General features: G+C 38.4%; 1 protein-coding gene across 1 annotated transcript in view; it reads left to right on the top strand.

Annotated features, from left to right (window-relative positions):
* The first annotated feature begins 5,974 nt into the window (after nt 1-5,974).
* Nucleotides 5,975-15,011, top strand: part of LOC134535978 (pH-sensitive chloride channel 2-like) — a 42,047-nt gene continuing 33,010 nt past the window's right edge. The window contains exon 1 of the mRNA XM_063375446.1: nt 5,975-6,060. Coding sequence (XP_063231516.1) covers nt 6,005-6,060 — 56 coding nt within the window. The 5' untranslated portion in view covers nt 5,975-6,004. The remainder of the gene's footprint in view (nt 6,061-15,011) is intronic.

The following is a 15,011-nucleotide window of genomic DNA, read 5'->3' on the forward strand; positions in this document are numbered from 1 at the left end:
CGCCACCTGACGCACTCGCCGAGAGCAAACAAGAGTCCCGCAGCCTCTGTGGAGCGGCGACCGCCACCACGCACTCTCGCGCCTGTTTGCTTCGCCGGGGCCTCTGTTGACGAGCGGATCTGCGAAGAGGAGCCGTCTCGAAGCACGATTGCTCGACGACCAATCCGAACACGTTCAACATTCATCTTGCGTATTGCAATTGCAATTAATTCATTCGCGCGTCATTCCATACTTGCAGGGTATACAGCAGCATCGAAGTTAATGAATGTGCTGTTATGAATGCAAAAATTAGATTACTAGCTGTCCTATATAAATATCCAATTTAATACACTAATTATTATATTTAATATCTTTTATGTTTCACATTAACGAACAGACACAGTCTTCAAACTGGCAGGCCTATCGAGATAGAAAAGTTCTACAATTGTATCCTATAATATTTTTTTTTTCGTAATTACATCGGTTAGCCTGTAACTTATACTGAGCTATTAAAATTATATTTAATGTACGTTTTTCACATTTAAATTTTTTCCATTCCCATAGGGCAGCTAAAATCATCAAATTTGGCACGCTTATTGCAGTTTAATTTGCTAATGTACCTGCAGAATTTAACGACTCTTGCTTTCTCGTAAGTGTGTAAAGAATTATAATTATATCTTATATATAAATCTCCATGTGGGAGTTTGAAGGTGAATCCCACAACGAGTGGAGTATTTTAAGTGCATGGATTTGAGTCTAATTGACAGCGATTTCATTTGAGGTGTTTTAAAGGGCATTTTTACGTCTCCGATTTTATGTGTCAGGCTTAAAATTATACTTTACATACTAACCTACACACCAAACTTAACCCAGATGTTCTGGGTTCAGGTTATGTTATTATCAAGGAACAGGGAGAGAAATGGACCGTGACAGGGCCCGTATACAACAGTCCGAACCTGTGGACGGTCAGAATCCTAATCTAAATGTGAATGACGTCATTTGCGATGTCCTGAGCAATGACCTCAGGAGGTCACGAGGACCAATCAGCGATCAGTATCCATAGGGCACAATTTGAGAGATTGCTAATGTAGACGGAGCAATATTTAGTGAGAAACTATCCCAACACTTAACTGTAATGCCTTAAAAAAATTAAACCCTCGATTAAAACTTAAAAACAAATACTAACTTACAAGCAAAAGCTATTTCTAACTAGTAGATGACCCATAGTTTGACGGAGGAACCTAATCTGTACGGTATTATCTAAATTATTCTGACTTTTATTTACCAATTTAAAGATCATGCTGCCAGCATAAATAAAGTGCTTCTTAAACTCTGGTTGTATCGAAAGAAGAAATATGACAGCAAAAATTTAATCGGCAATGTTTTCAAGGTGAGAGATCGAACATTTGGAATCCATCTCCGGTTTTATGGACCAGTTGGTATCACGTAACGTAACATCACTTTACCCAGATTCCTGTTGTAAAAAAAGACGAACTGGATGAAAATAAGGGAGCTGGGAAACAATGTATTGAGTATTGTGATGAGTTTCGAAATATTTCACATACTGTGCCAAATACTGCCATTTCTGTTTGTTTTTCAGCCAGCAAATCACGACTCATTGCGAACTATTTGCTCTTTTATGGATGGAGGCAGTCATTCGGCAGATGTAGATTTTAATTTTTTTATTTTTTTAACGCGCTGGCACGAACTCACGAGAGCCATAGGTAAGTGGATACGCCATTTCAGCGCAACTCGGAGGAGATATATATGGATAGATGCAGTGGTTTTTCACGAAACAAATCTGTTCGTTCAATAGAATACAAAACGGTAATTCATCATTTTTAATTTCTGCTTTTTGACTGGCGGCCATTTGCAAGAGAAGCCACTGCCTTTTTTGGCCAGGTCATTAAGAACGCGTTTGCTTCCGCACAGAATTTCTGTGATTGCCTGATTGGTATTGCCTACAGCGGGCATGCACCTGAAAGGAACTCAGCCAACTACGAGAAACAGGCGATGATACAGTGTTTTAACACACACTGGCCCTAACTATGGAACGTATGCTTAAGCTTCACACAAGGTGACTTGAATCATGAGTTAGCGTCTTAGATCCTTGTAAACAATATTTCTTTTTATACGTACATGCAAATAAACCAATATTTTTAATACACTAACTAAACGTACGCTCAGAAAGTCTCCTTACTGTTTACTGTTAACAACCGGTACTTGAAATCCCTATTGTTCTTTGTTTTAATGATTCTCGTGATAAAGACAGCATCATATTCTCAGAAATAGAAAAAAAAATGTTTTATCTCTAAACAAGACACAGTGCAAACGACAGTCGGTGACTCCTTCAGTTTCTAGATTTATTTGTTGATATTTCAGCTAACAGGAAGAATGAAATTTTTGAACAATGTCAAGTTTAAGTGTTTACCATTAGAATATATGTATATTCCTCACGTGTCGATTATTATAATCTCTGTAAAAGTGTTTGTGTCTGCCGTAGTTAACCTGTATGTTCAGGCATTGGCTTAGATGATTTAATTCGAAATTAAATAATTCGTTACTTGTAATATTACTTCTTATCAGCTCCATTTCATACCAATAGGTTGATCGGAGGATGGTGGCAGCTTACTGACTAAACTAAATCCAAACTAATGGCTTAAGTTGACTGCTGTATAGTTGTTTTCTTTACTTAAGGATTGCGTTTAATCATAAACGATTAATGACCAGCCAAATTCGCGTAGATATTTGACAGCAGACTACACGAGTTGTTTGACGCGACCTGAATGATTGGAAGCCAATGACAACTTTGTGGAAAATACATGACCCGGTGTGACACACTCATCACGAATTCTACGGAACTATAAGACCTACAGACTTGAAATTTAGCTCGTATATTCCTTCTGCCACACCGTTAGAAATTACAGAAAATTTACGGTCTTCTCAACGAATAATCCAACTAAAAAAAAAAGAGCTCTTTGTAATTTAAATAACTGAATCTTCTTAGAAACTACACTGTATTTCGACTCCAAAGTTGTATATTTCGTTCTAAACAAAGGTTAACACACACGTGTACAAAAGAAAGTGTGCTTGCTGTATAATTAACCAGTTTTTGAATGTATTGAGTAATATACCAAGAATATTCTTTTTTTTATTCAAGTTCAAAGTACGTGAATTCAGTGTCCGTAAATGTACGAAGATCCCTGGACGGTTAGTAACCAGCGTTCTTCGTAAATAGTAAGTGAAAATCTTTAACAGTATACGTAGGCATGCGATAAGAACGGATTTTACGGAAACCTGCTAACAAGGGGTTTGCGTGACCGTTAAAGATCAAAGTTCCCTTGGGAGAGTTCCGAGGCCGGAACAGTTCCAAAGGTAACAATGTCTCAGCGGCCAATCGTAAAGCTGGATCGCCTCGATGGGGTGCAAGAATGCGGATTCTACGCTGGTGCTGGAAAGAACGTGAATCGTGCATGTCCTTAGCCAGTACACTGTAATTTTTTTTTTGTAAATGCAGCTCAAATTATCACGTAAAATTACAGATATTTTTGTGCATTAAATTTGTACATTGACATGAAAGCAACTGTGCGGCTACAAAAATTAAAGGTTCGCAATATTCCTGGGTATTTATGCTTTGTGTTGTCCCAGTACCTCCCAATAGTTAAAAGTTATTTGTAAACAGTTCCCTGATTAGCTTTCCAGTGTTAACTGCGCACATTAATAAACATAATAAAAAATAAAGTTCATTTGTTGAACATTCGATTATCTTTCCCATGGTTTAAAAAAATAAGATTGTATTAAGCATCAGTGTTTAAGAATTGTCGTAACCACGACTATAAATATTCAGCATTGTTTCCAAAAAAATGTATAATATATATGCAAAAATTACCACAGCAATGCGTTGTAAAAATTTACAGTAGTTTTCTTGTATTAAAAATTATTTCTTGGCAACTTGTTTCCAAAAAAAATATTTTGTAAAAGTACAAAACAATATTTCTGTGCAGAGATTTGTAAATACAACAACGCGTTCCATTAAATTAATACAAAAAATAGAGGATGTGTCCTGCCATAACCTGCGGTTGGTAAACATCCTAGCTTTCGCCTGGATTTATCTCGAGGAGACCACGAAAAACAGAAACCGGAGTCGTGGAATCAACATTGGAATTGAGTCCGCATCGCAAAGCCGAGGAGAGTAATTTTGAAGTATATTATTATTTTAAGCTTGATGCGAGCTCATTACTTTGTTCGCAATAGAATTATCCGCCGTATTTTATTTATTTTTTTCTGAATCACACCTCGTGGTTGAACGAGCGAGACGCCGTACAGTCACGGCTGCTGAAAGTCGTGGACCGGGTTCCTGGAAGACTGGACCGCGGACCGGGTCCGGAGCCTCCCGCCCACTGCTCTCCCCTCGAGACACTCCAGCGCCTCCAGCTCACAGCTAAATATACACGCACCCGACACTCCCAGCTCCGAGCCGGAGTTCATTCATGTCTCCAGCGTCACCCTCCGTCAGCACCGCCTATCCCGTCCGTCTGTTCAGTTACACTCCGGGGCATAGTATCCAGCTCAGATCTATTGTGGAGAGAGGAAGGGGAGAATTTAAAGGAATTAAATCATCTCTTTCATGGGGGCGGAGGGTGGGTACATTTTACCATACGATAAAAAAAACACAGAAGAGAGAACATGGTTTTTAAAACCATCATTTCTATAAAATAAAATAAAATAATAAGACATTGATTGTGAGGGTAAGTAACATATAAACAAACTTCCAGCCCTTGAGCCTTGTGTAAGTTATTTATTTTTTTCTCATTTCATCGCCCTCCATTGCTCCCCTTCCTTATGTAAGACCTTGTATACAAATATGATCAATTTCCTATTTAATAAACACTTTTTTCTTCCTTTTTTTTTAAATATCTTTTCCTCGGCGTACAGGCTTAACGTATGTAGATTTCAAAGTTCATACTATGGAACAAAAAGTGGCAAAGTTCATTTTAACCAACTGTCACCCCTTGTTGAACATATCAAAAAATAGTTTGAGACAAACGTTTCTGACAACATTCTCCTAAAGGAAATGGATTGACATAGTATAATGGTAGATGTTTTAGGATTTAGAGGGAGGCAGGGTATTCCCCATTTCCCTTCCTTGCGTACACCTCTGGCTGTAAGAAACAGATCCTCAGTAGGAACAATGAACTATCAATCAGCAGCCAGCAGTATTTTAAAGACTAGATGATCCCATACGTGCTTCTAAACGACATAGTAGTTTTGAGTGAGCATTGGTGTTAATAATGTTCTATAATGGTGTGATATTTCCTAGTGCTAACTTTATTATAAAACCCATGAAAAAGAAATATTTTTTTTTAACCTTGACCATTGACCTACCCCTTTATGATGTAAACCTTCCACCTCCCCTTGAAGGGGACTGATCCGCCTTAGATGAACAAATACGGCTCAATTCGACCACAACGGGTCCAACAGTGTCGATGAAGGACGATGAGTCTGACACTGTAGACTGACGGAATGGAAGAAGTACCCCGAGGAAAACCTATATATATAGGGACCGGAAAAATTCGCGGGTTCAATGACCTGCAGGATGAACTCCACAGTTCTACGTACACTCGGTCAAACGTCACCCACTCATTGGCTGCTGTGTCTTGAGACGTCCCAACGTAGCAAGCCTGTGATTCGATACAGCTTTGGCCGGGTGTTTCTAACTGGCCCAGAGTCATCCAGGTTGAGTTGTGAGCCAATAGCACGAGGCAGCACTGAGGTATAACTATTTGTGTTTTAGCCTGTCGCGAAATGATTTCGCTAATTTTTTCCGGTCTCCACCTATATACCAACGTCCGACACGGTTCCCCACTCGCGCGGGTAGAGGCGAGTGATGGGTCCAACGGCCGGGAGCGAGGGGCGTGGCCTCCCCTCCACAGGTGTTCCCGGCGGCGCGGTGTCGCGGACTGCAGCGAGTATAACACCTGGGCGCGAGGCCGCGGCGCCGTCAGTGCAGCACCGGCGCTCCAGCATGGCGGCGGCTCCGGCGATACTGGCGCTCCTGGCGGCCGCGGCGGCGCGCGCCACGTGAGTAACTGCGTCACTCGCTGGTCCCCAGCACCGCACCGCATCACCGAGTCTCAGCGGCATGCATTCATCACTGTGGGCAGGGGCGCAACAACAGGGGGGGGGGGGGGAAGGGTATTTTGCCCCCCCTCTGAAACCTTGAAGTGCGGGCAAACGGGGGCAAAGAAAGTGTTGTGTAATAATTTTTTAGATAATAAAACTGCTTAAATAGCAACATTTTCCACCTTGAAATACAAATTTTCCCGGGGGAGGACCCCCGGACCACCCGCTTCAATAGGGGGGATCGATGATTCTTTATAAAAAGGTATTTTGCCCCCTCTTTGGAAATTTAGTTGTTGCGCCCCTGACTGGGGGGAAACAAATATCTGTTCGCTGTGTGATGTGGGAGATCGGGGTATGCGCCAGCAGTGCTGACAGTCTAAGGGCTAAGGTGATGACTATGCTGGGTTCCCTAGCCTGGTCGTGGCTGAAGCTCGAACACCTTCCTGATCAAAGTGAGGGAGTAATTCCTTGACATCTTTGTTTTAATATTACTTGTTCTGGAATGTATAATAAAATTGATCTGTAAGCCGACTCCCAATCTACCCTTAAAGGGCGCATATTTGGGAGGACAGGTGGAGGGTGCCGACCATAGGTTTGGAACACAGATGTTCGCCCATTGGACTGAAATAAGGTACATCGTCTATCGGCGGCCGTCTGCAAGAGAAGCCGTTGCCCTGTTTGGCCGTTGCATTTCAGGACGCGTTTGCTTCCGCACTGGATGGCTGTGATTTGTGTGCTGACAATGGACGTACGCCTGAAATAAGCTCAAGCCAACCACGGTTGGAGCTTCACTGAGGTTATAAAATCTGTTCTTCGCCTTTGTACGTCAGATTTTAAACGCAACAAATGCTTTAATTGTCATTAATTAGCACCAATACGTATGTCAGCGTACCGTTGGTACACAAAACAATCATGGGCTTGTCTACACCAGCTAAATTTGACAGTTCTGTTTGGCAACTCAAGTCACTGATGGACTCGTGCGCGGTAGACTGATATGTAGGGCCAGGCACTTTTCGCGAAAAGATTTCCAGACCAGCTTTGTGCTAAAACTTTGTAGCGTTGTCTGTTTATAAGAGGGAGGGGGCTTAATTGTATCCCCTTGGAAATGGTACCTTTCATACGGTTGGTGGCGGTAGTGTAGCTGGGTAGAAACTGGAATGGTTCCCTTTCCGATTTCTTAAAAATTTTCTGTTTTAATGCAAATATGCACTGGAAAGGTATCCCCTTGGAAAGGGTACTTCTCAGGATTTACTGTACAATGACACAGCAGAAAATAAACTGGAAAGGTACCCTTTCCTATTTCTTAAAATGTATATTGTTTTCTGCTTCAAAATCCTAAAAGTTATCCCCTTGGAAAGGTAACATTTCCTGTTTGCGACATGGTTGTGCTCGCTCATAAAATCCTGAAAGATAATTCCTCTGAAAACATATCCCAAAATGGCTGCCAGACAAGTGATGTATCGATACAGGCCAGGTGAAAGAATGGCATTAAGTAAACACATCAGTAAAATTACCTTATCTACAATTTATTAGCTCCCTACAACGTTTAATAGAGGTTAAGTTAGGTTATGTTATGTTATGTTAGGTTAGGTTAGGTTAGGTTAGGTATTCTGTGGACACTCCCTAATAGCGCTACCTAGTATGAAACTGAGGAACTGGGTGCTTGTATAGATACATTACTTGTCTGGCAGCCATTTTGGTATATGTTTCCAGAGGGGATAACTTTCAGGATTTTAAAGCAGAAAATAATATGCATTTTAAGAAATCAGAAAGGGTACTTTTCCAGTTTATTTTCTGCTGTGTCATTGTACAGAAAATCCTGAAAGGTGTCCTTTCCGAAGGGATACCTTTCCAGTTCATATTTGCATTAAAACCGAAACATTTTAAGAAATTGGAAAGGGTTCCTTACCATTTTCTACCCAGCTACACTACCGCCACCAGAAGTATGAAAGGTACCCTTTCCAAGGGGATACAATACTATCGTCCCTGTTTTTAGTGGTTGGCTGGGTTTCATTTCAGGTAAACGTATACTGTTAGCACACCAATCACAGTTATTCAGTGCGACAGCAGACACGTCCCGAATGTCCCGGGCCGAATAGGGCAATGGCTTCTCTTGCAGACGGGTGCCAATCACAAGTGAACACTCGCTAGCTCAGCTATGCCTTATTGCAGTCCAATGAGCGATCAGATTATTTCGCGAAAAAATACACGCCCATAACAATATGATCTCCCTATACTATACTACATACTTTGTTTACGGTTTCTGCTGGTGGTGACTCTGGGACTGAGGCCAAGTGTTCTATCTGGTCGGGTTGTGGTTTTCCGTCGTTTATGATTTGTGTATGATTGAAATTCGGATGACCTTAAGGGTCCCGCCAATTCAGGAGTACAACTGTGCCCGGTGGTGCTTCTAGCGCGGCGTCTCCTCCGGACTGGCGAGCGGTCTTCTCGTCGTGCTTATGACAACCGTGGGAGTTGACCGGTGAACGTAATATTAATATGGCGGAGAAATGAAGATAAAAGTGTAAGGAAAAATTCCCTTGAGTTCTTTCAAGTATGTGTACAGCATGTTTTGTGTCTAAAATTTACTCTAAAACACGTTTTGCTCTTCTTAAAAATAAAAAATTTTAAAAAATCCGCGAACACAGCTACTCATACACCCTTGGCGTGTTCTTGAATGCTTCTCGTAAACAGATCTCACCCGGAATAAACTGAGCAGTTTTATAATCCCGCGTTTTATTCTGAAGCTTCACAACCGTGTGCATGGCCAGGCAGGCGGGCCCTTAACACCTACTGGCTTTGCAATCAAGGTAAAACTCTGACAGTTTTGTGGTTTAAAGTAACACGTTAACAATATGTCGACTCCGTGGTTAGGTGATTTGGTAATTTGGTAAATTATCTTAAATATAAAAAAAATTAGGATTCTCATTTTTTTATTCACAAAATTAGTGTGACAATTTCATCAGCGAGATGTGCTGATTCGCAAACGGCATGTGTGTTGAACCCAAGCCTTGTGTTGTACCAGGCGTTTCCCGCATTGCGATGTAGCTAAAATACTTGCTAATACAAGTAGTTCATGTTGGCAAAAAAAAAAATATAAGGCCCTTTTTTGTTTGCCAGATTGAGCTGTTGATAATTTTTTTGTGTTTGTATTTGTCTTCGACCATTTTCGTCTACAAGGCGTGTATACTCCAGGCAGTTCAATTCTGAAGTGTTCAATAAGTCCTATTACCTAAAGGGGGGAAAAATGACTGCGGTTAAACATGTAACTAGCAGTAAGAAATAATATTCAGGCAATGCTGTCAAAAATTGGCAGATAGAGAAAGAGCTGTTAAAGGAAAAATTTATCACGTAAGTAATCGTTACTAGGCTCTATGCCTGTAAGAAAGTAACTGCGATACTCGCTGAAAGAAAAGATACACACGAGTGACTGGTTATTCCTGGAATCGTTACCGAACGTCTAGCGAGACGAAGAGTTCAACAAGTAGTTTGCATTAACAAGTAGAGTGTAATTTACCACTTAACACTCGTCTTCACGTCGACTGCTAAGGGAAGAAATCATCACAGTAAGTCATACAGTACATTCAGACTATTCTGAGCACTTGTGCATGTTTGCCAGTTGCTTCTTTTTTTTCGTAAAAAAAAAACTTTAAATGTAACTTTACGTATCTTAGTAAGTTGTAGATTGGAAAAGATGCAGAAACTAATTTTTTTAAGTGAAAACTTCTTAAGCCGCGTTGAGCGATTTTTGGTAGGGGCAAAACTTTTGAGTTCGCGTCATCGACATGCTAGTGACGTGTTGCGCCAGACTGGCGACGCGCACCGGCCTGTGTACATGTATACGCATATATATACACTAATACATTGTATATACTCGACTGTATCATGTGCGTGTTGGACTCTTTTTTTGGATGGGTAAAATCTTGCGATTTCGCATCACCGACATGCTGTAATAGCAGTAAGTGAAGTTAATTTGACCACGTGAATACATGACCTAGGTCTGACATCACTGGTAAGTCATAGCTAGGTAATGAATTTTTACGTAATTTTTGACATACCACTGACATCTGTTGTGACTAAAAAAAATGATGTAAGGATAAATTATATCATGCTGACATCGTACTGATATAATACCAAAATCTTGTTCTTACGTACATTTGACGTAGAAATAATGTCATATTACACATTAAAAAAAAGTTATTTTTTTGTTGTGGACAGGGATGACACTTTCGCAGAGATTTATTGCGAGTAATTAGATGATCCTGACCCGGACTTTAGAATTTTGGGTGCCTCCAAGCTTTCAACCACTGCTGATAGATGACGTTCCGAGAAGACTTTTCAAAATACACCTTACTACGCGTCATCCCGCCAACAACATGGGCCCGACAACCAGTTTCTCACGTGACACTGAGAAGTTTTTAAAGAAACATACTCGCTACTTCAAGAGGCTGGCTTACATGAACTTGTTAATATTTAATGACCAATTATTGTGTACGTGCATATGCAGCTACTGGCTACCTCGAAAACGTCTCCATTGATTTAGTTTGAAATTACAGCTCTTACCGGGGGCGGGAAATCAACTGTAGGAGAAATCGTTTTATAGTAGATTTTAAACATTAAAATGCGTAAAAAGACAGTAAATAAACATATATTGTACATATATAAATGCATTATATTTTCCACATTAAAAATATGCTTGAATTATATTACTGAAATATACTATTATGCGCCAATTTTCGTAATCATTATTTTGTAGTGGTAATTTTTTTTTCCACGTAAATGTTAAAATTTAAAAATATTTTTAATTTTGCATTAATATTTATGTTCCATCAAAAAAAATACAGTGTAGAGCTTAACATATCTTCAACACCGGGGGTCGTTGGAGACGATGGGAGATGATATGAGAATGGAGCACTGTCGGTATGTTGGGTGGTTGAGAAAACAGAAGTACCCCGAGAAAACCCAGCGCCACAATAAGCACGGCAACGTCCTCCACGTCTCCCACTTGCGATAGAAAAATCTTAGTTCCAGCCTGCCAGGAATCGAACTGGATCGCTTTGGTGTAGATTCAAAAGGGGAGGGGGGGGAGGTATTTGACCACTACACCACAGTAATAAACAATCCTCTAACTAAAATGGATTAATATGTGCACACGACGGAAAACAGCAACAGAAAAGTTCTGACAGTGTGTCTAAACACGAGTATTCACATTAAATGCCGATTCCAGTACTTTTTTTTTCACCGTCCTCCCTACATTTCATGGCATTTCACTGATCTTCATTTGTTCAATTTGATTGAGTATGATTATTTTTAAAAGAAAATTTATACTATGCAAATTTGTATGCGTGTCTCACCCGGGACTCAAACCCAAGCAAGACTCTTCGATCCAACAGCCGACGTTCATCCGACTGCGCTGCAGAGTTCGGTAAACCCCACGTGCAAAATTCTCGGCCACCCCCCCTCCCCCACCCAGTAAATTTTCGTGGGTCCCACTTGCAAATCCCACAGATTTACGCCCCTGAAGCACCGCGTTACTAATTTTAAATTTATTATTGTTATTACGTCCATATACCTATTCATTTTCGTAATGACTATATCCTAAAAATTTTGAAATGAATAAATCCTAAGATTTTCGAAATGACTACATCCTAATATATTCTTATTGACTATAACCTAAACTTAAGTGATAGAAAATCTATTACAAATCATATTTTTATTACTGATGGAAAATTTAAGACACATGATGTCAAGCACCCAACGTTTTTATTTTTACGCAGTTGTGGTGCATTATTTAGCTGTTAAACAAAAAAAAACTTAAACTTTATTTTTTTAAATTGTTATTTCATTCAACGATAAAGGCGTTTTTTATTTTTTTAAACTATAAGTTTATTTTATAAAACATTTATTATTTATTATTTTTATTTTTATTGACCAAATTACACTAAGTTTTACAGGTAATAATTATAACAGTAACAAGAGCAAGTATTTCATGTCTTTAGCAGTGTTATTACAAATATAACAGTATGTAAAAACATGAAATTACATTAATTTTTTTATATGTTACACTATGCGATTAATTCTCATCCAAGATAAACTAATTCATTAATTCAAAACATAGATAACAAATTTACAAAAACTATTAAAATATGCCAAATAAGACTTTTTTAAATTTAATCGAAGCCCATTCATCGTGATTTTAATTAGTATGGTAAGATGGGAGAAGTGTCCATTATCCTTCAAAAATTGATAAAAAATAATATTAATATTCCCGAGAGTTGTGTGTTCCATCAAGTACGTTCAATCCAGGTTCCTTAAAATCTTAGTAGACTGAATATTAGGTTGCCCACTGCTTCGTTTCAATTGTGTTTAACTAAGAACAAGTATTTTAATCACGCACTCAGTTTTAAAAAGTATACATCCACACCTTTAGTTCGTGCTTGTTCAAAAACAGCTTTTATTTTTACACTTTTAAAACAAAAAATAGTATTAATTCTAACGGAGGTTGCTTGCTATGACTTACACATAACAAGGCTATTATATATATATATATATATATATATATATATATATACACACACACACACACACACACACACACACACACACGTTATACAGGTACAGAGGTTTGCCGCTCTCAAAACCCGTTTTTTGTCAACGACTAACCATGGAACGTATAAAGGAGAGGTGAATTATTTTAACCATAGCTTTAAATATTGTTTCCTTTCTCTCTTAAGCATCCTGGTAGCGGCCTCTGAACGCTTTGATTGGTTCTTTATTACTACGATAAATGTTCTACATTCAACTACTAACTACTAAAATTAAAGCGAAAACAAAATTTAGGAACAAAATTTACGTAAAATAAATTTCAAAAAAAAACATGCCAATTGTATTTAGCCTCAGAATAGAAGTAAACTCACTCAGACTATTGAATGGAGGAGTATCATTTAAATTAATTATCACTGATCGGCAGAGCTCTCAAGGTCAACGTCGCATAAGTTCACGAAGAGGCAAATGATTCCACTCTCGTCACATTCGCACCTTTGCGGGCCCGTTCAAACTGTTTACCCGACTCACTTGGCGCGTCGCCGATAATGCGTACTCCAACTTAAACCCCACCTCTGGAAAGATAACAGCAGGTACATGCTTTAATGGCTGCACCGGTCCTGCTCGGTAGATCACCAGTTATTACGAGCCCTATTGTGACACTTTCCACCAACGGAAAGTTCCAACTGGCATCGCTAAACGATTTCAGTCCTCCTCAATTCTCCCCGTGGTTAACACAAGATGACAGACAAGTAGCAACAGCCACTTATGAAGCTCGTTCCTGTAATTATAAACAAAGTGTTTGTTCCGAGCTTGGAGTTAACTGGTTAGCGAATGGACAGCAAAGCAACGCAAACAGTAACTGCACAAAGGCTAATATTGCCACAAGTTGATTTGATGTCTTGAAAGAAACTCGCTAAAAAGAATCGTAAATATACCTTCATGTATTGAGTAAATTGTTAAATAAACATGTTAAAAACACATATGCAAGGAATTAGCGTTTAAGTCCATCATTTCTATCCAGTTGGAAAAGGGGTCATTCTCATTTTAACTTTAAATATTAAACACGGCAAAGATTTCTCAAACCACATCATCTCCATGTATAAAACAAAGTATTTTTCTCAAAATTTGCATTGTTTTACTAATATTAAAAAAAATTCCTTTGCCACGCCAACGTTTTTTGCATATAAATTTACAGTAAAAGCAAGTTTACACTGGCATTTAAGAAATTTCTTAATTACGACATTAGTAGATACCTACTCTTCATATAAAGAAAAATTTGTGTTTAAAAAACAAATTCTGTAAGTGTTGAAATAAATTGAACCATATCCGAGGAAATTTAACTATCAATAGGATAGTCACAAAAACGTTTATTTAATTTTTGATTTATTTAAGTTTAAAATAAAAATTGTTTGTTTTTTAGCATAAATAATGTTTTTTATGTACACGATCTTAAATTTGTTTACACCTACAATTCATTCTTTTAAGTTTAAAGTGTAAGGAAAAATTTTGACACAGTTACTGAATTGTTTACAAAATTTTAAACGCGTACAGTTCATGCAAACACGGGCCGAGTGAATCAGGGCAAAAAGCAAAATTTTTGAAAACAAAATTTTTAAATTTACGTATATCCAAACCTGGATGATAAAGAATCAAGTCAGGTGTTATTTAGCAAATTTTAATCTGGAACGTGTAAACAATTGTAACTGCAGACTGAGATTTTTATTAAAATTAATTATTTATATAATTCTATTTGGAAATTTACTAAAAGATTATAGCTACATGACACAACTCAATTAAATATTATTTTCCTAGAAATTTATTTCATACGTGTGTTTTATTTCCTCGTAGAAATAAAAAATAATAATCTAAATCCACATTAAAAATATTGTAGCTGAGAATTTTAAGAGTTGGATAAGTATTTGTATCACTTTTTTTTAATGACTAGAAAGAACTTTTCAAGTTGCACTCGACCTAAATCAATCGAAAAATTGTGGCAGAGAAAAGATGGCGATTGCCTCTTCAAGACTAGCGGATCTTAGAGGGATTCATACAGAGTAAAATACCGTGGTGACAAACGGTGACCATGACTGTCACCGTAATATGCAGTAGAATTTAAATAGTTGCACCATGAATGTGGTGCTTAATCTAACTGAATCGGAATTATATTTGTGCATTGAAATTGTATGGATGAAAAATATTTAATTTACCAATGTCTCGCTCAGAAAAACCTACATTTATTATTTTTTTATTATTATATTTTTTTCGTTTTTTGGAATATAATGCTGCAGGTATTGTTATTACTAAAGGCCCTGTTACACTACCAAATTTTTGTCTCCAGCTGTATTTAATAACAAAATTTGACA

The sequence above is a fragment of the Bacillus rossius genome, chromosome 10 (genome assembly GCF_032445375.1).
Source record: "Bacillus rossius redtenbacheri isolate Brsri chromosome 10, Brsri_v3, whole genome shotgun sequence".
Classification (NCBI taxonomy): domain Eukaryota; kingdom Metazoa; phylum Arthropoda; class Insecta; order Phasmatodea; family Bacillidae; genus Bacillus; species Bacillus rossius.